Raw genomic sequence first — 22,577 nt, 5'->3', positions numbered from 1 at the left:
AAAAAAAAAGTAAACTGGGTGGAAAAGAGTGGTCGAGTGGGTAGGATGGGCCAAGGTCGTGGAGGTGATGAGGCAGTGGAGGGACGAGTGCTCCCTGTGATATGGACCTTGTATAAAGGGCAGTAGTGGCGGTGTGAAGGCATGCCACAGATATCGCATACCGTATACAAGTTTATGTGGGGGATGGAGGTAGAAGAAGAATGGGATGGTGGACTGCAGTGGGCTGAACGGGCTGGGATGGTGGTGAGGCAAGAGGAGGCCATTACATCCGTTAAGATGAGCGATGTAGGTTGGCCAGCATGGGCGTGCCACTGAATATAGATCAGGGGTTTCTCCAGACAGAAACCAACAAAAATGTTATCATGCACCACGATTCTATACCTGTAATTTCACAACACTGGTAAATAAACAAAACAAAGTAAAACAATAACCACCTTCATAGAATTTCCACGAGTTAACCTTTTTACGGCTGGACAACTCTAGTATATTATTCCAGCTAACGTAAGTTGATTTTAGGCAGCTACGAATTAGCCACAGGAACCTAAGCTGCGACATACTTAATTTGCATTGTATTTCGGCTAACGTGAGACGATCTTACGGCACTCAGCACAAAACTACTGTAGGGCACCAAGAATAAAAACCATCACGACTTAGTTTTGGCCAGGGATAGAGAGATTTTATTGCAATTTACGACCGACAGTTTTATTCGGCTCATCTAACCTCGCCGCAGCCAAAGGGTTAGTACTGATACCACTAACCCTCTTATGGTCGGGACAACTCTAGTATTTTATTCCAGCTAAAGCCAGTCAGTGCTATTTATCAGGATGTAAGTCATATGAACTTGCGAGTGCTAGAGTAACAGCCACCTCAATGTGGACCTCAACGCTAGTCCGATGAATTTCTAATTTTAATCATGCTACCACCAGACTATGTTAAATACTGGAAAAGTTCTCTAGTAATGACAGGGTTACTGAAGGCTAAATCCAACGTCTGAAGTTTGGAAAGTCTTCTAAATCATCTAGAGAGAGAGAACGAACAAAATACAAAAGCACGTTATCGTTGTGAAAGACATAAAACTGGAGGCTTAGCTCCTGTCTGGTAGCGTATTCCGTATTTCATTCTTGCTGCCTCCAGATGATATTATTCATCTCACGAGAAAACCTTTGCTTCTTCAGTTGAATTAAATCGTGTGGAAGTAGCAGGCACATACTAATGTATGTCATCTGATTAAAAGGATTAAAGAGAATGTCAGCATGGGAAACATCAGGTAGTTGGTTTACTCTGTACTCGTTTTAGACGCGGATGCATCTCCAGGACCCATGAATCTGTCAGTCACCCACTAAGGATATTCGGAAATCAAGTGTTCAGTTCCCGTAGAATTTAGCAGTTTTGATGCTCCGTCAAGTACATCGTACTTAGAGAGAGAGAGAGAGAAAGAGAGAGAGAGAGAGAGAGAGAGGTGCAATAAACACAGAGCGACCCAGCAACAAATCACTGACTTCTCTCCTTTCCGTGTTATAAGGACGACTCTGTACACAAGCCACCTCTTGTTTACACCAGGACCCATATACATACAGGGTCTAACCATACCGACCCCAAAACGCGTCGCGTTTGCGCATGACGTCATGGCGAAGACACCAGGTGAGGTCTTCCGAGAAGGGGTTGCCATATAGTGAAAAGTAGACTCAGTTGCTCAGAGGTCACGGCGCCAAACAGGTCACCTCTGTCACCTGCACTTTATTCCATTGTATGTGGCCAGTGAAATAATGCCTACCAATTGTGCATTGTTTGGCTGTAACTCTTTACTGAAGAAAGGTGGGGATATAACTTTCCATATTTTCCCCAAAGATGAAGAGATTAGACGTAAGTGGATTCATGTGTGCAAGAGGAAAGACACAATCCGTATACTGCTCGCATCTGCAGCCTTCACTTTGATCAAAGTGCTTATAAAAGAAATCTAAAATATGAACTTCTCAAACTGCATATTCCAAAAAATCAAATACGCCTTGAAGAGCACGCTCTGCCAACGCTGAATCTGCCATCAGCTTCATTAAATGATAAGTCCCTTCCCCTTTCTTTCTCTCTCTCTCTCTCTCTCTCTCTCTGCGTAGGTGCATAACCCTGTATATGGTGGGCTTTGCTCTTTATAAGCTGTACAGTATATCTCCCCTCACGGGGTTAGTGCTGCAGAAATGTGGAAAAGCACGTGATGCATTGCATTTACCAGCCCAGGTAAAATAAATTGAGGCAACTGGCCACCGCACTAGTATGAGTTGCTAGTATTCATATTTACCCACCATTATTTTGTTCTACCCACGTACTGTAGGTAACCATTACTGAGTACCCTAGCAAGAAAGCAGTAGTGTTGAAAATTAAGTACGGTATATCGCAGAATGTATTTGTTTAAAGCAGGTTCGTAACGTAGTAATTCCATCTGGAAGCGTTTGCAAGAAGTATGTTATCATCCCCCCCTTCCTTCCCTCCCTCCCTCCCTTCCAGGTCGCAAAAACAACGGTGCCAGGTCGTTGGAAATGATTTATACAGCCACTTTTCGTTCTCAAAGAGTGAATAATTCGTAAAAACTATATAGCTTTTTATGTACATGAAGCCACAAAGAGTACATGAAATACATTCACATATATTTAATAGCTCGGATTAAGAGATTTGTTATTTATAATTACCGATTTGGTATCTACGCAGTCTCTCTCTCTCTCTCTCTCTCTCTCTCTCTCTCTCTCTCTCTCTCTCTCTCCATGATATATGCGGAATATATACATTTGACATACTGTGGCTTAAAACCAGCATAAAACCTAAGCCTTACCAACGGTAATTTAAAAGACAACTAGCAAGGCATTGTCAGTACTAATATATAGGCATGTGTCTCTTCCTACTGAAGTAATTAGCCTTTTTGTTCGATACCGAGTATTTTTCAGGATGCGGGTATTAAACAGAAATTTGGCTAACTCGACACGAAAGCTGCAGATTAAGATATCGAAGTTAAGGAAATGAAGCCTGCATAGTAACATATAGTCAATACCGGTAGCAGTACCAATAAACATCCGGTATCATTTATAACAAGATGATATCCATGTATCCTAATAAATGTCACTATTAGAGTATATTGTGTTTATTTGTAAATCATGTACCTTTAAATATGAGAAGGGAGAGGTTAAACAATCATTTGAATTGAGGAAATGTGTGTGGGGAACAGAGTTGTGTGTGGGAAGGGTGGGTATGGAGGATGACAGACAACTGCACCTCACCGCGACTTGAGGCCTCCCTCTGAGGTCCCAAGGGAGATGGTGGGTGGGGAGAAATGGGGGGAGTGCCCTGTCTCAAGCGTGACGTCAGTAAATCTGCGTAGTAGAAAGGTGTGAGAAGACCCTATATGTATATGGGTCCTGGTTTACACATCACTTTCACAAAGCATTCTGTCACGGACATTACAGTATTAATTGCTACTCTCTTCCCTCATCCCAAACTGACTTTTCTCCTAATACATCATATCACATCATATCATCATCACCATCATCATCACCTCAACCCTATTATTCACCTGAATGATGGAAAAAGGTAGGATCCTGAACCAACGAAAAAAAAAAAAAGTATAACTATCAAGCAACGTTACCAGGTCTCGACGGACAAAGGGGGCCGAAGTAGGGCCATGCCCCCCTTCCCCCTTTTTTTTTTTGGGGGGGGGACAATGCTGCACACTGTCCACAAATTTAATAAACCGAAATTGCAAATGGGAGCCAATGGGGAGGCCAAGCGTCTGACTGGGGAGCCCGGGCCCCCCAGACCCCCATAGCTAGGTCACTGACGCCCAGTGAAATGGATTACACGCCGGTAATTATTCATGCATATCTTAAGCCTTCAAAATCCTGGCTCCAACTCATAAGCCTAACTCTACTTATGCACATATTCATTAAACAATATCTGTACATAAATAACCAAAAACACAACCACTTTACTACAATGACACCATATTCTGATTACCTCGCGACTGCGCAACTCAAGGACGTATCTCACTGAACGAAATAAAATCCTCCAAAAACCTCTTCACTGTGATTATAGGCTATTACCGGACTCGCAACAGTCTATCTTACAACCAACTCCCTATTGAAATTCTGGATGAACAAGAGAAGTGGGGTGTTTCTGTTCTCTCCTCTCCTTATCCTTCCTCCGAAAAAAACAAAACAAAGTATTATAAGTAGCCATAATAGTTTTCCCTCGTGGCTAAGATTTCTACAAGAAAGAACAAGACACCGGAATTTTCTACACTCTCTTTAGTCTTCCTGCAAAACCAAAACCGATTCGAAATTAGGAGATGGAGTTTATCGTAAATCTGTTTGTGCATATCGCCCCTGTCGCTTCTTGCTGTGCTATTCTACTCCCCCCCCCCTCCCTCTCTTAAATGAAGCGCAGTAAGCTAACCACACAATTCTCCACAAACGAACTGAAATTTAAAATGAGAACTACGTAGTTCAAATAGCACTGCGTCATCTGGGAACGGGCACCCATCCAGCCACTGACCAGACACAACGGACCTTCTCTTTCACAGTACAACACACATACTGTACCGCTCCACTGGCACACTACTACACACGAACGTATATACACAAAGACAAACATACATAAAGATTCAAATGCAGGCTCGTACCGTATAATCACACACACACACACACACACACGGCTCAGTGCTGGAACCAATTTTGTTTTTAGTATATATGAATAACACAGACAGTAACATTGGACATGGAAGCTATTTAAATATATTTGCTGAGGATGCAAAAATACAAAGGAAAATTACTAGCACAGATTCTTGCAGAGAACTAAAAGGAGAATTTAATAAACTTCATGAATGGAACAATAAATGGCAAATGAAATTCAGTGTGGACAAATGTCACGTAATTAACTTTGGCAAAAGTGGAAAAAAAGCAGACTGAGATTATAAGTTAGGAAGTTCAACTCTACACATATCGGAAAGGGAGAAGGACCTATGAGTAATTATCAATAACAGACTATCTCCGCCTGACCACATCAGTGAGAACATACGGAACATGTATACACTGCTTGTTTACACGAGAACTGCATTCACATACATAAACGAAGACATGCTGAGAAAGATAATAACATTATTCATCAGACCATCCCTGGAGTATGCATCAGTAGTCCGAAATTCTCATCTCAAAAAATACATACAGTACCGGTAGGTACCATACGACTGAAAACGTACAAAGGGCCGGTACAAGATGGGTTCAAAGCTTAAGGGATCTAAGCTACGAAAACTAGAAAAAAAAAAAATCTACCAAAACCGCAGGAGAGAAAGAAAAGAGGAGACATGATTATGATACATAAATGCATCTCAGGAAAACAGAAAATTGACATAAATGAGTATATAACATATCGGGGAGCATCAGCAAGAGGACATTTAAAAAAAAAAAATAGAGGTGATAAAAACGTAGGGAAATTCAGTTTCCCAAATAGGGCAACTGATCAGTGGAATGCACCTACCGAATGAAATAGTGTGTGCCAAAACAGTTCATAAATTTAAGGATATATATGAGTAAAACGGTTTAATACACGGGACAGTATGAGATTCCTGTTAAGGTAAGAATAATTCTATCTATCTATCTATAGCCCGACGCCCTAATCCCGCAAAGGGTGGCCGCAGACAAAACGCCTCCAAGTCACTCTGTCACCCACCATTTGACTCCCCTCCCCCCAACTCACCCCCCCCTCCCTCATATACCTCTCAACTCCATCCCTCCACCTCATCCTCGGTCTACCCCTCCCTCTCCCTCCCTCCACCTCACCTACATACACCCTCTTAGTCAGTCTTTCATTCTCCATCCTCTCCACATGTCCAAACCACCTCAGTGTATTTCTCCTAATCTTTTCAACCACATCCACATCTACCCCACAACGTTCCTTCACTTGTCTTCATTCGTCAACCTGTCCCTCCACGTAACTCCACATGCTCCTCTCAAGTAACTCATTTCCACTGCTCTCACTCTTGACTTGTTCCTTTCTTGCAAGGTCCACGCCTCGCTTCCATACGTCAGGGTAGGGATCACAATACCATCATGCAGTGACTTCTTAACTTCCATACTCACCTCCCTATTTCTCATCACTGCTTTCAGTGTACCAACACACACACACAATATTCTGAATACACGTACAAAAAAATATACTAAAATATATCGTCATTATTATCATCGTCGTTGTCCTGAATTTTTTCCACCAATGGTCATAGCGACAGGCTCAAGAAACGAAAGAGAATGTACGAACTTTCAACAGCATGCCCAGTGATATGGACGAGTTACTTAATCACTCACTCTTTCAACCCATTGTAATCTTCGCTTCACCTCACTGGCTAACCATCTCCACATATTTTGGAGGTATTTCTCTTTACAGATGCTCTTCACATACACCTGCTAGATAATGCCAATTCGTCGTCTATCAAGGTATAGAAGTGGTGACACACCCTTGCCATGTGCTTATCAGCGCATTTTTCATCCAACCAATACAATCCCTATCAGCTTCCCGGCCTCGTCAACTTCCATGCCCCACGTTCTCACACACTCTTTTATATAACGTGTTAACATCAGATCCATCCATCAGCCACAGATCAGTACGCTGATCCCTAAATTGTTTTATTCTTGCCAGCACCAGATGACTTTCTTCATTTTTGGGAAGGCACTCTCGCAGGGATGGGGATAATAACAACTGCTTTTAACCCCTTCAAAAGGATAACCCCTTTTATATAACATTCTTGCTACCGCTTTAAGGCCATTCCGCTTACGTAAGTCAGCATTATGTACTGCACCGTATACTATCACTTAAATCTAGCCCGAACCTTGAACATGCAATTAGATGTTATTAAAACTAGATATGGAGACAATAATACATGGAGGTGACCCTACAAACAATCTCCCCCCTGTGTGTGTGTGTGTGTGTGTGTGTGTGTGTGTGTGTGTGTGTGTAATTGTAGGGTAACAGCATTGGTCCACTGCAAGACCAAACCTTCTCCACGGAGGGTAATGAATTCCAGTAGTAAACCCCCGTTACTGGCGATGTACGAATAAGGAAGGAGTGTCTAGTGCGAGTTCACGTGGTATATTGGATGTCTGACTGTATGTGTCAGTTTATGTTTGCTATGAGTATGGACCGAAGGGGTGCAAACATATGCATGCATATGAATGGTCATGCCACCAGAACCCACTAAAAAAATTAGTATACAGTATAAATAAATAAAAGAGGGCGCAAAGGATCCGTAGGTCACCGCAGACCCAACCCACAAACGACAATCAGCTAATAATGATAAAAATCGCAGTTTAGTAAAGCGATATCGAGCTTAACAGTGGTTGTACATATGTAGTCTCGTGTTATCAGTGGTTTATCTCACAATTCACTCTCACTTCACCTCCACACCTGTTATCTTCCCTCATCCACACAAGGTCAGCCTTATTCCCTCTCCATTCTCACTGTTCCCTCCTTCCCTTTTTCATCCCCATTCTTCCCTCCTTCCCCCTCCATTCTTATTATTCTATCCTTCTGGCTTTCCTGTCCTAATCTTCTACTCAGAGAATTAAATATAGCCATAGTATTCTCTTTAACAAACAGCCTCGAGTGGACCACTGGGTTTATTGCTCGTTGTTTTCCTTAAATTCCTTTGTATTCCTGCTCTCTCCAGTCTCTTCTCTCATTCCCTCTTCATTCCCACTCTGTTTTCCTCATTCCCCCCTTCCCTTACCATTTCCTTTCCTCCATCCTCCTGAAGATGCCCTTTTCCCTCCACTCTCGGTCCTTTCATCCGCTTCCACCCTTCATATTCTTATATCTTCTAACTATCCCCCTTTCTTTCCATTCCCTCTTCACCTTCTTCATCCTTATTTTCCATCGTTATGTCACTGTTCTCATTCTTCAATCTTTTCACTACCCCATTCCTTTCTACTCTTGATCTTTGCCTCCTCCATCACTGCTCAACCATTCCACTCAGCAGTACCACTGGGGACCTGAATATAACTTGCGTGTCATATTCAAGGAGAAGATTGACCTGACAGAAATTGACAGTCTGCCAATGTCCATCGTGCAGTCGATAGGCATTAATCTTAAGTCTTCTTCCTCTTCTTTCCACTTTCTCTTTACCTCCACCCTTACTCCCTCCTTCATCATCAACCCCACTACTCACCCCTCATGCTCCCCCTTTTTTATTTCTCCATCTCCTCAACTTTCTCTTAATCCTTTTCCTTTTATCTCTCCTCCTTCCATTCACTTATTTCTTCTCGTATCTCCGCCCCCTATTATTTCTCCTCCATTCATTCACGTTTTCTACTTTCGCACTTCCCTTTTCTTCACTTTCATATACTTCTCCCTCCATCCCCTACTCCTCCTTCCCTTCTTCTTCCCCTTTACTTGTATTTCACTCTCCCTTCTTTCTCTTCTCCCCTCCTCATTCTTTCCACTCATATACTCTCTACTTTATTCTGTCCTCTTTAAGGTTTCTCATCCTGAAAATCTTGCATTCATCCACTCATTAGTACACTTTCTGCTCCCTCTCTTCCATTCTTCCTCTTCCTCTTCAGTTTTCTTCACCTCCATTCTCTCCTCCTCCTCTTCTATTTACTTTCCCTTCCACTTCCCCCTTCTCCATTCCTCACCTCCCTCTTCTATTTTCTTTTCCCTCCATTTCACTCCACCCTCCTTTCTTTTTGCTTCCTCTACACTCTCTTTCGCCCACCTTTCTTAGCTCCCTCTAATTATCACACTCCCCTTCCCCCAGCCCAGCACCAAAGATGAAAGCTATATCCGTTATGACGTCATTTGAATTCATTCTTGCTACCTCCAGACTTCATTCAGCTATAATGACTCCCGTAATGAAGCGGTTAAACACTCTCCATTAACGTTTTCTGTACTTCAAAGTCCATTTTTAGTTCACTCTTGCTACAGCCGGTGATTGTCTTCAACTCAGGAAATACTTATGGTACCAAGTGGCTTAAGCAAGAATCCTCTGAAACTGCAACATGCTGTTTGAAAATATGATGGAAAAGGTTAACGCTCTGGATCCCCCCCCCCCCACTTTCTGTGTGTGTGTGTGTGTGTGTGAACAATGCTGAACAAAAGAGCAATCTCAGCTATTCTTAACGCTTAACGTCGCCACCCACAATGTATTCCTTTGTCCCTACTGACGAAAATAATGGGATGGTGTGTGTGTGTGTGTGTGTGTGTGTGTGTGTGTGTGTGTGTAGGGAATGCACGCATGACTGTAAAATGTGTATAGTTTCAAAGGTATAGGAATGTGATAAAGTTTGATAACTGATATGCATACGTAACATGTTGTAAATGTCTAGTTATAAACCTCACAGGAAACGATTTGTCGCTCTCCCGTGTTTAACCTCCTGAACAGGCTATGGATACATATACTTATGGCGTAAGCTTACATTACAAAGCAAATAAAATAGATTATAAAAACAACATCCATGCAGTGGACTGGAAGTCAGGATACTTTCCAAATTAAGCCCCCTAGTACTTTTTCACTCTAGCTTAACTTGCAGCTGTATGCTGTTATTGCTTTTCATTTCATATTTGAAAGTGGAGGTTCGCCATTGATTTATATGGAATATTTACTTCGCATAAAATTACTACGCCGTAATTGTAACAATTATTTAAATAAGGATATATAAGTTCACTCTTCCTAAAGTTGGAATAGCAGCAACTATTGTGTGTGTTAAGCATGGTAATGTAGCGTCATGTTTTAGATTATAATGTGACAGTATAATGACAGCCAGTCAGCTGATATCGTCTGCTACCTACTGTCAAAATGGCATGTCGACACTCACCGTCTGCCCGCTGTCTTCCGAAGTCATCGTCTATCCCGTCCATATCCTTCCCAGTGCTGTCTGACGTGGATGTCCTGGTTGCCATCTAGCCGCGTCTGCTCTCAATTAAGCAGGAATCATGAATGATGTAGCTGCGAATTTCTCGGGACGACGGCTCACTCAGCGGTTCACTCAGCTGGCACCTGCACTATTGCCAGAGAGTAAACAAATTGAAGCCTGACAACTTGACAAGAAGATATATACATTTCGCATAGTATTCCTTAATAAGATTACACACTGATAATATATGATAAAGCTAAGATATACACCAAGTTTACTGTCGCGGGTAATATTTTGTATAAAGATACTTACACACTGTCAATAATATGACATCTTTTGTAGGTGGCAACAATGGTCAAACCTGAGTCGGGGATGTATAGCTTGTGTTTTCAAAGAAAAGTCACAGATGAATTGTATTTGTGGCTGTATTAGTACGTCAGAGATGAGATAGGATACCGATACAGTGGGATATATCCATCTGGCGTGTATAATAATAGAAGAGGTGAGGAGAGATACTAGCAGCCGGTACAACACAGCCATAGCTGTGAAGCTGTCACCATGAAGAGAGTAGTGAGCTTTTTACCCACTGTCAGCCCTCTTCACCTGGACAGTCTCACCACAAGGTAGGCAAGTTATTTAACATGTACTGGATTAGAGTACATTTGAATTTAACTAGTGATAGGTCGGGCATTTAGTGTAAGTGCTAGTTAGAATCCTCAACGTTCCTACAGTCAAATTGTAATTACTCATTACACCAGAGGCTAGTGATTATGCCTGTCTTATTATTACTTTATGAATAGTTATGTTCATTTATAAAGAAGTTAACTAGCCATCAAATTCCTGGTGCAGTACTTAAGTCACTTTCAAGCCTGTGCCAGCGGTCAGTATTAGTCAAGCATTAAATTTATTAGTTTTAACTTATCAGAGTTGTGTTTTTTGTTGAATTCCTTTGTACAGTGAGCTCTCACATAATCCAGGAATATTGTCCCTGGAAGCTCTCATGAGAATTCTGTGTTACAGGACCATATGTTTGCATGTTAAAGGGTTTCATGGTACCTAAGCCAGCCCCAAGTTCCAGTGTTAGGGCAGTTTTCATTTTTTTTTTTTTTTTTCCAGGACATTTACCTACTTAATAAAGACTTCATTACATACAAACACTGCAGGATTCCTCACCTTGAATGGAAAGAGGTTGTGGGCTTGCTGGTGGGAGGTGGAGTGGGGTTCTGAGGCACAGTAGGACTTCTACTGGTCCTTAGCACAGTCATCCTGCCGTGCCAGTTCCATAGAGTCCTTTTCTGAGGAAGAAGATGAGTTGTGTATGTCCTGATTCCTCTGTTGTCACTCTTCTGCTTCCTGCACAAACCCCTCAAAGCCAACAGAAACATCTGACAGCATCTTCTGGTTGTTGTTGTTGTGGAATCTCTCAACAAGGAAAGTAGTGGGTGAGGAGAATCTGGTGGTGTGGGCAAATTTTCTCTTGCTGGATGTCTTCATAGGCTTGCATTGCATGCAACAGTGTCCAAAGTTTCATCCTTTTGTATGTCATCAATTCATATACCAGGATGGCTTCCTCGAGCACTTCTGCACCAGCCAAGATGTTGATAAGAGCCATCGACATAACTGGTGCAGTGGTAGTAGTAGTAGTAGTTGTTCCTAAGGCAGTCTGGCCGAACAGCCCCGAGTCCGTAAGGAAGGCCACGGCCGAGACTGGGCATTCCCATAGAGCTCTCAAGGAGTGAATGCTGTGTTGTTGGCGTAGGTGATTGTGTGCAATGCAGTCTTCCATAATGTGCTTAATAGCATGGGGTGTTGTGCTACATCTTGGACAAGCATCAACAACAGGGTCATCCAGCCTCTTCTGATAACTTAAAGAAAGCTAGATGATGCCCACATCTCAGCCTGGCCAGGTGGACCCTGTCCTCACGAGGGAGATAAGATTCAGAAGGGTGGATATCAGGAGGCCATGCATGCAGCTGTGTGTTGTCTTTAAGTGACTGAATGGAGTGGCGAGTGATTTGAGTATGAATATGCTTCTGGAAGCTGGTCTGAGGCAGGCGAAGGGTGAGAGATGACAGTATTTGTGTATGATATCGTGTGCTGGGTGTTGGTTTGATGTTCTTTGGTGTGTGTGTGTGGATGTGCTGCCATGTAATGTAGTAGATGTTGTGGGTTTCTGGAGGCTGCAGTGAGAATTTGGGTGCCTCTCATGTCTAGATAATCCTTGACTTTGAGGACTTTGGTTTCTTGATGTTGGTGTCTGTGGCTGTAGTAGCTGTGCAGCCTGTGATTATTTTTAGGGCCTTGTATTGTATGGTCTGTAGTGTGTTTTGGTGAGGTTAGAAGCCCAAGCAGGGCTTGCATAGTTCATCACTGAACATATATTTTGTTTGCATACAGTGGTGGTAGTTTCGTTGTTGTGTCCAAATGTTGTATGGGCAAGTGACCTCAAGGCATTGAGTCTTGGTGTTAATTTTTTTTTAATGTTTGTGATGTGTTGTTTAAATGACATTGATGTATGTTACACCAATGATTTTGCATGTGTGTGTGTGTGTGTATTTGGTAGGGGAGTGTTGTTTATGATGAGGTGTGGAATGTGACTGTGTTCTGCTGTCCTGTTTGTGAGAAGGGTCATTGTAGATTTTTGGCTGAGGCTATTTTGAGCCTGTTTGTGGTGGATCATTCATGTAGTGCATTGTGGTAAGATTGGAGGATGTGTGCAGCTGTATTTTGCATTTTGGTGTGTATTTGTAAGTGTTATGTTGTCTCCATAGGAAGCTATGTGTATCTGTGGTGTGTGGGTACATTGTGCATGTATAGGTTAAAGAGTGTAGGGGACAAAACAGATCCTTGGAGGATGTCATTTGTGAAGTTTCTGATGTTCGGAGACTGACAGGCAAATGTTACATGTGCACATCTGCCTGCTAAGTAGTTTGCCAGCCATCTTTTTGTGTTATTGTGCGTGTTTGTGTTGAATACCGGTACTGTATATTGTTTGTGAGGTTGTGGTGGGGGATGGCATCAAAAGCTTTGCTAATGTCTAGTGCAACTAGGACTGTTCTATATGGTGGCCTAGCTGAATTCATGCTATCAAAAACTCTCTGTGTAAGGTCTGTAAGCAGAGTCTTTGTGGAGTGTAGTGGCCTAAAACCTGTTGTGATGGGGCTAGGGGCGTGTGAGGTGTAATTATTTTTTAGTACCAGTCATTCAGTGACTTTGGAGGGGTGCAGAGGAGCGTGATGGGGCGGTGTGAGGAAGGTAACATGGGGTCTTTGTTGGGTTTAGGGATAGTGATGATAATGCCATGCTTCCAGGTGTTGGTATTATGTTGTAGTTTGATATGTTGGTGAGTGCTTGTACGCCTTATGGTCCAAGGTGTTCAGTGTATGTTGCTTATGTTGTCTGGTCCACAGGCAGATGAGTGCTCAAGGTTGCTAATGATGTGCTTCATCAGGTTGTAAGTGAAAGGTGCGAAGTCTGGGTCTGTGGGGAACTGTCTCTTACATCAGATGATACGTTGGTCGTCGTGATGGGGGTTTAGATGGCTGACATGTGAAAAGTGATTGATGAAGGTGTTTGCTTGTTGTTTATTTGAAGGTATGGTGTCTGTTGTTGTGATGGCTGCATGTGATTGCGTAGTGTTGCTGTTGGAGAGTGTGATGCTGTTTAGTGTTTTTGTAGAGTTTGCTGGTGTTTGTTTTGTGGTCAAATATTTGGAGATATTATACTGTAGTTGTTCCAGTTCAGTGTTTGCTGTTCTGATATTTTATTGTTTATCCGAGTGTTGAATTCTTGTATTTGTTGCAGTGGTTGGTCCCTCTGCCTGATCTTCCTGGTCCTCTGCCTCCCTAATGTTCCCGGTCTAATTCGTTGATTCGTTGCATGGCACTGTCATAGTGCAGCATCATGGTTGGGCTGGACCAGGTGGCCCCCCAAAAAGAGCAAATATCACACAAAGCATGTTTGCAGCCAGACCGTGGGGAGAGGTAGGTTCAACTGGGGCAGGAATGCTCAGTGGACTGTGATGACACCCCACACAGACACATGATAGCAATATGTCATAGGCTGATGCATTCCGCTCTGTTTATCACTTACTGCATTCTGTGAATTCCAACCGTAATTTTATGCCTTGAGCTGCGTTCCGTCTATCATTGGCCGCATAGTATGACTTTGAAACATAAACTGGGGCCTCCTGCTGCGTTATGTCCATTGTCAGCACGTAGTCAGATCTTTAAAAAAATGAGCAGCTTCCTCCGACCACGTTACAGCAATTTTTTCTGCATTCTGACATTTTGGGACACCAAGTGGCACCTCCCATGTTATGAGAGGTTCGTACACTACGGTCGTGCATTATGTGAACACTGACTGTATTGTTCTACTGCATGCGTACGTTTTTTTCTGCTAATACAATCATCATCATCATTAGCCATTTGAGTATCCTTTGCAGGACTAACCTATCGCGACCGAAGTCGGGATGATACAACCAATGTATCTCTACCAAGTGGCTTGGGCTGTCTGGTAGAGTTTGTATGTAGGGTGAGAAGTGCTTGTAAGTGTAATTGTAGTGGCTTTGGATGTGTGTGTAGTCTGTGAACCAAGTGTAATCGGCCTGCGCAAGTCGACTGGGTGCAAGCGTACTTTATAGTATGCGACACTGGTTCAACCACAGCACTCCTTGTATCCGCCAATGCAGTACGTGGCTGGGTAAACACTCCCAAAGTTTATTACCCTGGCGGCGCACACTCTACATAGACATCTGTAAACCCTTTACAGCACCGTACTGCTTTAGTACAAGGAGTCTCTGAAGCTGAGTAAACTCAGTTGGCATTAACATATGAGGTATGTGGTGACAGACCCCATTATCTTGAGGAGTTTCCAAAACTGAATAAAATAATTCAACTGAAGCATGAATATAAGGAAGGTGTCATCATGCTGAAGGGGTTTGTCAGTATTGGGGATTAATCACAACAGTTTTGGTTCTGTGATCAAATATTGAAGTTAGTTCTCAGGTACTTTTTGGCTTGTAGTAAAGGTGAGGAATTTGTTGGAATAACATCTGCACCATGTACCATAATATATGCACTCTCCATTCATTGCCTTACTGTATAAATGTATACTTGGTTTTGTAGAATAGTTATTACTGATACAAATTTAAAAAATGAGGATAAACAATGGAACAACACTGAGGTACAGTTTCATCAACAGTACAGTAGTTGCTGGTATATTATTTTTTTTTGTTTTTAATTTTTTTTTCTAATAGTCCTCTGACAGTTCTATTTTTACTGGATCAGTGGAAGTCTCTTGTACTGTATCCTGTTTTTGTTGTTCACGTACAAGGAATGACGCTGTTGTAATCTTGCTTTTTTTTTTTTTAATTATTATTATTATTATTATTATTATTGATATATCAGCCATGCTGACTTCATAGTGGTATATATATATATATATACAGTAATCACTCCAATATCCGGATCAATAGAGCCATCGGTAGGTTCGGATATTGGTTTTGTCCGGATATTGGGCCCCAGCTTATGGACTTGTACTTACGGACCCTAACACAGAGAAACACCTATACAACTCCCTCCGGACATGCATAGCACCTATTTAACACCCAAATCACACCAATAAGGCACATAAATGACTGAAATAAATGCAATAGACACATAAAATGTGGGTTTAGAAGTATGTTCATACATTAATAAACATTCTGGTACTTATGGACTCTAACCGAACCTAACCTAACCGAACTCTGAAAAACACATTCCTACTGCACATGCATGAGGTAAGTTTAGTATGGAAAGAAGTACAGTATGACACTTTCTGGTAAGTATAGTATGGGAAAAAATACAATATGAAACATTCTGGTAAATATAGTATGGAAAATAGTACAACATGAAACATTTTGGCTACTTACAGCAAGTCCCTGGCCACCTCGATGAATAACCGCCTCCTCTCGGACTCTGACAGTAAGAACGATTTCCTGAAGCACTTGCACTACACTCTTCCTGAAGTCTTGCACTGAACTTAGTCACTAACACACAGAAGTCCGTTCTTTTCACAGTGTTCACTTTAGTCCAAATAATGTTCCATTAAATTTAAGTGTTGCACATTAACTTTTCCCAAGTTTTTTTAAGTTTCCAAAGCCAAAACAAAGAAGGTTAGTTACGTTAAATTTCTTTTCTACTTAGTCTTTTCTCCCAACTTGAAAACCTTAACACAACACACCGTTTTTTTCACTGCACAACACTCAAAATTCCCGTGTGGTCTAGTGGAGAAGTTCTTGCTGTTTATTCACTGTCAGAGCCCGAGAGTATCACTGGCAGGCGTCCAAGGGGTGCATCGGTGGGTAGTGGTGATGGCGTACCGACTACAGAAGACTCTGAAGACAGCCGCAAACTCACGTCGAGCGGTGACTCCACTGTAGCTGATGTGCTGGGCTGTGGCTCGGAGCATGAGGGCCTGTCTTGGGGAGGCAACGGAGTGGAACCAGGGCTTGGCACAGCGGGGGTCACGGGCCTGAAAAAACTGTCAATTGTTGACTGACGCAAGGACCGACGATTCTGGCGATTGATGATGCGCTGCCGGAAAGCACGCACTTCCTCCACGAGTCCCAAGGGCCCCATCTCCCTGTCGCAGTCCGGGTGTTCCAGGTAGTCTAGGACGAACTCTAGATGTTCCCGGAGTGCGCTCAGCTTGGGGATGGCTGGAGTAGTGTCCTGCTGGGCGGAGTCTGCATCATCATCGCCTTTGTCGTCGGAATCTTCAAGTTCGGGACTGACACCAGCAACCGAAGACGCGATCTCGATATCAGACAACGTCTGATACCCAGGATCGCCCTCGTCGTCGTCCAACCACTCACGAACATCGTCCACATCAACATCGTCGCCGTGCGTACGTAGCCATGCATGGAAGTCATCCACGTCAAACCCTAGGAAATCGTACTCCACATCTGTTCCGAGAAGCAGACGAGACCAACCATTTTCAAGAGTTTTCACAGGGACTTCCTTCCATGCACTAGCCCAGTTGTACAGCGCAGACTTGATGTTGTAGCGGCGAAGGTTTTCCAAAGTCCGCTTGCCTCGAGTGTCACGTCCTTCCCTGCGCTCGTCCTCGTCCTCGAGAACCACCATCACCTCGTCCAGGAACTTCCGACGGTACAGGCGCTTTGTTGCCACGATCACTCCTTGGTCCATTGGTTGAATGAGAGCAGTCGTATTAGGTGGCAGAAACATGCACCTAATACGGCCATTCTCAGCAACCAAGTCCTTGTCGCACGGGTGGGCAGGTGCATTGTTGAGGAGAAGGAGAGCCTTTACCTGGTCGCGAGGAATTCCCAGTGTCTTCGTCTGGTAATGTATGACCTCCTTGACGAAGTGATGGTGAAACCAGTCTTTGAAAATCACAGCTGTGAACCATGCTTTCAAAGAATGGTACCATACGACAGGAAGGACATCCATCACCCCACGAAGGCACCGAGGCTGCTTTGCACGGCCAACAATAACGGGCTTAAGCCGGTGCATGCCGTTAGCATTGGCACAACACAAAGCAGATATCCGTTCCTTAGAAAGCTTGCGGCCAGGTACACACTTCTCCGTCTCATCGGCGAGAGTATTCGTTGGGACCGAGCGATAGAATAGGCCAGTTTCGTCAGCGTTATAGACTTGACCGAGAGTGAGGCCCTCCCTGTCGATCAAGCCTTTCACCTTGTGCCGAAACTCGTCCACTCTATCCTCGTTAGTGTCCAATGCTTCGCCATGTGCTTTACGGTTAGTAAGGCCATGTTGCAACTTGAACGCGAAGAGCCAACCCTCGGATGCCTTGAAGTCTAGGGCGTCGTGAAGCCTTGCAAACTTCTCAGCAGCAGCCTTCAGCTCCGTTCCACGTACCATCACACCAGCTGCACGTTGCTGTCGATACCAAATCAACGTGGAGCGGTCGATCTCTGCATACTTGGGGGTAAACATAACCTTCCTCTCCACGTTGCATTTGCTTCTCGACGAGAAGTCAGCCGTGTACTGCATGAGCTTGTCTCGGGAACGCTTGATATCAAACAAAGTCGACCGGGCCAGGTTGAACTCGCGGAGAATGCGAGAGGAAGACCAACCCGCATCAACCTTCTCCAATATCTCCCGTTTCTTCTCCAGAGTCAACACCACTCTCTTCCTTTTCTCAGGAGGCGGGGCCATCATCACACACACTAAGAGTAGGGCAGAGAGCAGCAGGAGGCCTTGCAGCAAGTACGGCACCACCACAAAAGCGAGCACGTGGGCAGCCATGGCGAAGAGCGTAGGCCTTGTTGCGGTGAGAGACAGGCGGGATGTGGGGAGGATGCAGCGGCGCTCTATCGGACGTCGGAGGAATGACGAACCAAAACAATGCTCTCACGCGGCGCGCGCGGCAAGTTCAAATTACGGACGGCAAAAAATCGATTTTTTTTTCCAATTTTTTTGGATTTTCGGACCATTTGGGAATGTTTGATCCCAGGACGATAAGGTTCGGTTAGTGGGGATGTTCGGTTATTGGGCGTCCGGATATTAGAGGGATTACTGTATATATATATATATATAAATATATATATATATACTGTATACACCGGTATATGGATATGTATATACGCTATATTTTTTAACCAGATCCAACGTTTTTACATGATTGAGTCAATTTGGCAGTGACCTGTTTTCTGTTATTATTTTATTATACCTGTACATTTAATTAAATTTATGAATGGTCTGAGCACACACAACTTCTGCTGTGTGTGTTTCTGTATGTATAGCCTAGTAAATATGTTATATTTTGTACTGTACTTTATATGTTCTCCTTACGTGTCGTGGGGTTGGTGGAGGATTAGTGCCCCTCCCTGTAAAACAATTAACTCTAAGCCCTTGGCCACCCCGTCTGGGATACATGGCGTCTGGCAATGAATGAATGAAACTTTATATGTGTGTGCTACCCTCTGTCCTCATGTTTCTTTATGTGCACACTAATGCCCCCTCATGGTGTGTGCATGTGTGTATGTGTCCATGGCAGGAGCGGTGCATCAGCGGGTGTGTGGCTGGTTGTGCTCATCCCACTGGCCTGCTCACCTGGCCTCTACCACACCTACGCACACTGCCAACCCACACCACGCCTCCTCTCACTCCTGGCCATACAGGTAGTGTCACTGTCTGTTTTTTTAATACTGTACTGTATTTATGTTCTTCAAGGAAATGCAGAATTGATGGGACAGTTCGGTTATTCTAAATCTTTTATTGCCCCATCAGGTACCTAGGGGCCATTACAGCCCATAATATTATAGTCAGGTGAACTTAATTTGAGTAGAGAATTTTCTAGTCTTTGTAGTTCTTAACCTCAGGAAGAAAATAAGAAGAATGGGCATAAAATATTTGTTTATTTTGTATTATTACGATATTATTATTAACCAGGTGAATTTAGGTGCACTGCTTAATTTCTCATATTCAGGTTGGCGTGTCTGGGATCCACCTATACAAACAGATCTGTCTGAACAACAGTCAGTATAAACAACAGGGAAGAGTGGGAAGAGGCACTGGGGGAGCAGCAGTAGGAGAGAGAGATACGCAGGTGCCAAGAGGAGGAACAGGAGGAGGAGCTATCAAAACAACAGAAGTGGGGGACAATGAGCATGGCAAACCCATCCATTCCTCCCCAATCTTGCTCAGACTTATCACACATCCTTACATGCCTGCTGTCATCACTGCTGCAGCCATTGCTCTGCTTACTGACATTTGTAAGTTAAGAGCTAAGGGCTTTTTCTGCTTGGGCTGTATAGATTCAAGAATCTATTCCTTTCCATTTTTCTTTCCGTTTGCCATTGATATTATCCATTATGATATATAGACTATGCAGCATGTGTTAATATTAAAAACTACAAATACAGTAATAACTCGAGAATATTCAGGTGCCTTATAATATGGTAGATGAGGCCACCATCCACTCAGTTGATGTAGTACTAGCTTCACATGACACTTCTTTGAGTGACAAGCCTAATGGTTTCTTGTAACCCAGGAAACCATTTATAATACTGGATGGTAATGCCACAACTAAATTAATGCCTGCTGTCGAATGGATTTAGGCACACCAGGTGGTCCATCAGTGATTACAAGTGAGGGGTGGTTAGGGTTTATTGCTCACATAGCCAGTACTTTTCAGGGAAGAGCAACTGGGTACTCTTTCCCTAAAAATCTGGACTAAGTAATCAAGGTTTGTGCCCAGTGCTCCTGATGGGGCAGTAAAGGATTGGATGGTAGACAGACAAAATATGCAGGATTAAATCAATCAGTCATTTGTGCTGGGAGGGGGTTGGTGATAGCCAATACCCTCTTCAGGCATAAAATGATCCACAGGTATACATGGCGAGTGATGAGAAGGGTGGGTGGTGAACTGAATGAAAGGAAGGCAATGATTGATTATGTGTGTGTGGATGAAAGGATGCGAAGATGTATATTGGATGCAAGAGTTTATAGAGGTTGGGGGAGTGGACTTTCTGACCACTATTTGGTGGTGGCCAGAATTAAAGTTCAAGTAAGATGGAGGAATAGAAGAAGGGAAAGACGAGAGGAAGGAGTAGTTGCAAGGAGAGTGGAAAGGTTACAAGAGGATGAGAAAAAGGCAGAGTATAAGAGAGAAGTGGAGGAACGATTGGGCAAATATGAATTGGAGCAGATGGGGGACGTGGAAGGTGTGTGTAGAATATTTACAGAAGAAATATGTGCAGCATGTGATGTGGTGTGTGGAAGGAAGAGAAGACGGAGGGGGGTGCAAGGAACAGCGTGGTGGACTGAAGAGGTGAAACAGGCTGTGGCACAAAAGAAGAAAGCATACAATGAATGGATGAGAAATAGGGGCGTGGAAGAGGTTGAGAGGCGGAAGAGAGAGTTATATGTAGAAAGAAAGAGAGAGGTGAAAAGATTAGTAAGAGAGAGTAAGAAGAGAGTGGATGAGGAATTTGGAAGGAATTTGAGTGTAAAGTGGAAGGACTGTAAGAAAATGTTCTGGAGAGAGGTGAAAAGAGTAAGACAGGGTGGAAGTGAAGTTAGCAGGGGAGTGAAAGATAAAAATGGTAGATTACTAGTGGAGAAGGGAGAAAAAGTGAGCAGATGGAGAGAACGCTTTAAGGAATTGTTGAACGTAGAGGATGGAAGTAATGCGAGTATAAGTGGCTGGGGAATGGCTGGGAGAAGGAGGGAGGTGAGAAGACAGGAAGAAATCAGTAAGATAGAAGTTGTGGAAGCAATGAAGAAAGTTAAATCAGGGAAAGCCCCAGGAATTGATGGAGTGTGTGGTGAAATGCTGAAGCATGGGGGAGAGATAGTAGTAGAATGGATGTGGAAGATGTGCAGATTGGCCTGGGAGGAAGGTAGAGTCCCGGAGGATTGGAAGTCAGGTATAATTATTCCCTTGTACAAAGGGAAAGGGGAAAAAGAAGTGTGTGGTAATCATAGGGGCATTTGTCTTCTTAGTATAATAGGAAAAGTGTATGGTAGGATACTTATTGACAGAGTTAGAGAAAGAACAGAGAAATTAGTTGGAGAAGAACAGGGAGGCTTTAGGAAGGGAAGAGGTTGTGTAGATCAAATATTCATTCTCAGATCTTTAGTGGAAAAGTTTCTAGAGAAGGGAAAGAAGTTGTATGCGGCTTTCATGGATTTGGAGAAAGCATATGACAGGGTGGATAGACTAGGATTGTGGAAAGTGTTAAGAATATATGGAGTAGATGGGAAGTTGTTGAATGCTGTGAAGAGTATGTACGATGGTGCGAAGGCTGCAGTGCGTGTGGATGGTGAACTAAGTGAATTTTTCTCTTTGAAAGTTGGGTTGAAACAGGGATGTGTCATGTCTCCATGGTTGTTCAATCTGTACATGGATGGGGTAATAAAAGAGGTACAAGGTAGGGTAGTGGATGTTGGAGTGACCCTGGTGAGAGAGGATAGTGTTTGGAAACTCCCTGTACTGTTGTTTGCAGATTATACTGTGTTGTTGAGTGAAGACGAAGGGGAGCTGCAAGGCTTGGTGGATGAGTTTGGGAGAGTGTGTAAGAAACGGAATCTAAAGGTAAATGCAGGGAAGAGTAAAGTGATGGTCTTTGAGAGAGGTGAAGTCAGTGAATGTACAGCGAGGTTGGATGGTGAGGAATTGGAAAATGTGAGTACGTTTAAGTACTTGGGTAGTGTGATGAGTAAGGATGGAGGTTTGGAGGGTGAAGTGCTTGAAAGGGTACAGCAGGGAAGAAAGGTTGCTGGTTCTTTGAAAGCAGTGATAAGAAACAGGGAAGTGGGCATGGAAGTGAAAAAGTTACTACATGACAGTATTGTGATACCAACTCTAACGTACGGAAGTGAAGCTTGGACGTTGTTGGAAGGACACAAGTCAAGAGTGAGAGCCGTGGAAATGAGTTATTTAAGAGGAGCCTGTGGAGTCACATAGAGAGACAGGCTGACGAATGAGGATATAAAGGAGCGTTGTGGTGTTGATGTGGATGTGATAGGAAGCGTTATGAGGAACACACTGAGGTGGTTTGGCCATGTGGAGAGGATGGAGGGTGAAAGACTGACGAAGAGAGTGTATGTGAGTGAGGTGGAGGGGGAAAGAGGGAGGGGGAGGCCGAGGATGAGATGGAGAGATGGGGTGGAGAGGTATATGAGAGAAGGGGGTGTGAGTTGGGAGCAGGGGAGTGAAATGGCA

At 43.4% G+C, this 22,577-nt stretch overlaps 1 protein-coding gene across 1 annotated transcript in view; it reads left to right on the top strand.

The window, feature by feature from the left end:
• The first annotated feature begins 10,439 nt into the window (after window positions 1-10,439).
• Dolk (Dolichol kinase) overlaps window positions 10,440-22,577 on the top strand; it is a 47,067-nt gene continuing 34,929 nt past the window's right edge. Inside the window, exons 1-4 of the mRNA XM_080277816.1 lie at window positions 10,440-10,504; window positions 18,906-19,029; window positions 19,338-19,386; window positions 19,486-19,623. Coding sequence (XP_080133942.1) covers window positions 10,440-10,504; window positions 18,906-19,029; window positions 19,338-19,386; window positions 19,486-19,623 — 376 coding nt within the window. The remainder of the gene's footprint in view (window positions 10,505-18,905; window positions 19,030-19,337; window positions 19,387-19,485; window positions 19,624-22,577) is intronic.

Source organism: Coenobita brevimanus, chromosome 71 (assembly GCF_032717465.1).
Source record: "Coenobita brevimanus isolate Jiangsu-jjx chromosome 71, ASM3271746v2, whole genome shotgun sequence".
In the NCBI taxonomy this organism is placed as follows: Eukaryota; Metazoa; Arthropoda; class Malacostraca; order Decapoda; family Coenobitidae; genus Coenobita; species Coenobita brevimanus.
Note: the sequence above shows the minus strand (reverse complement) of the source record. Positions and strands in the feature narration are given on the sequence as shown.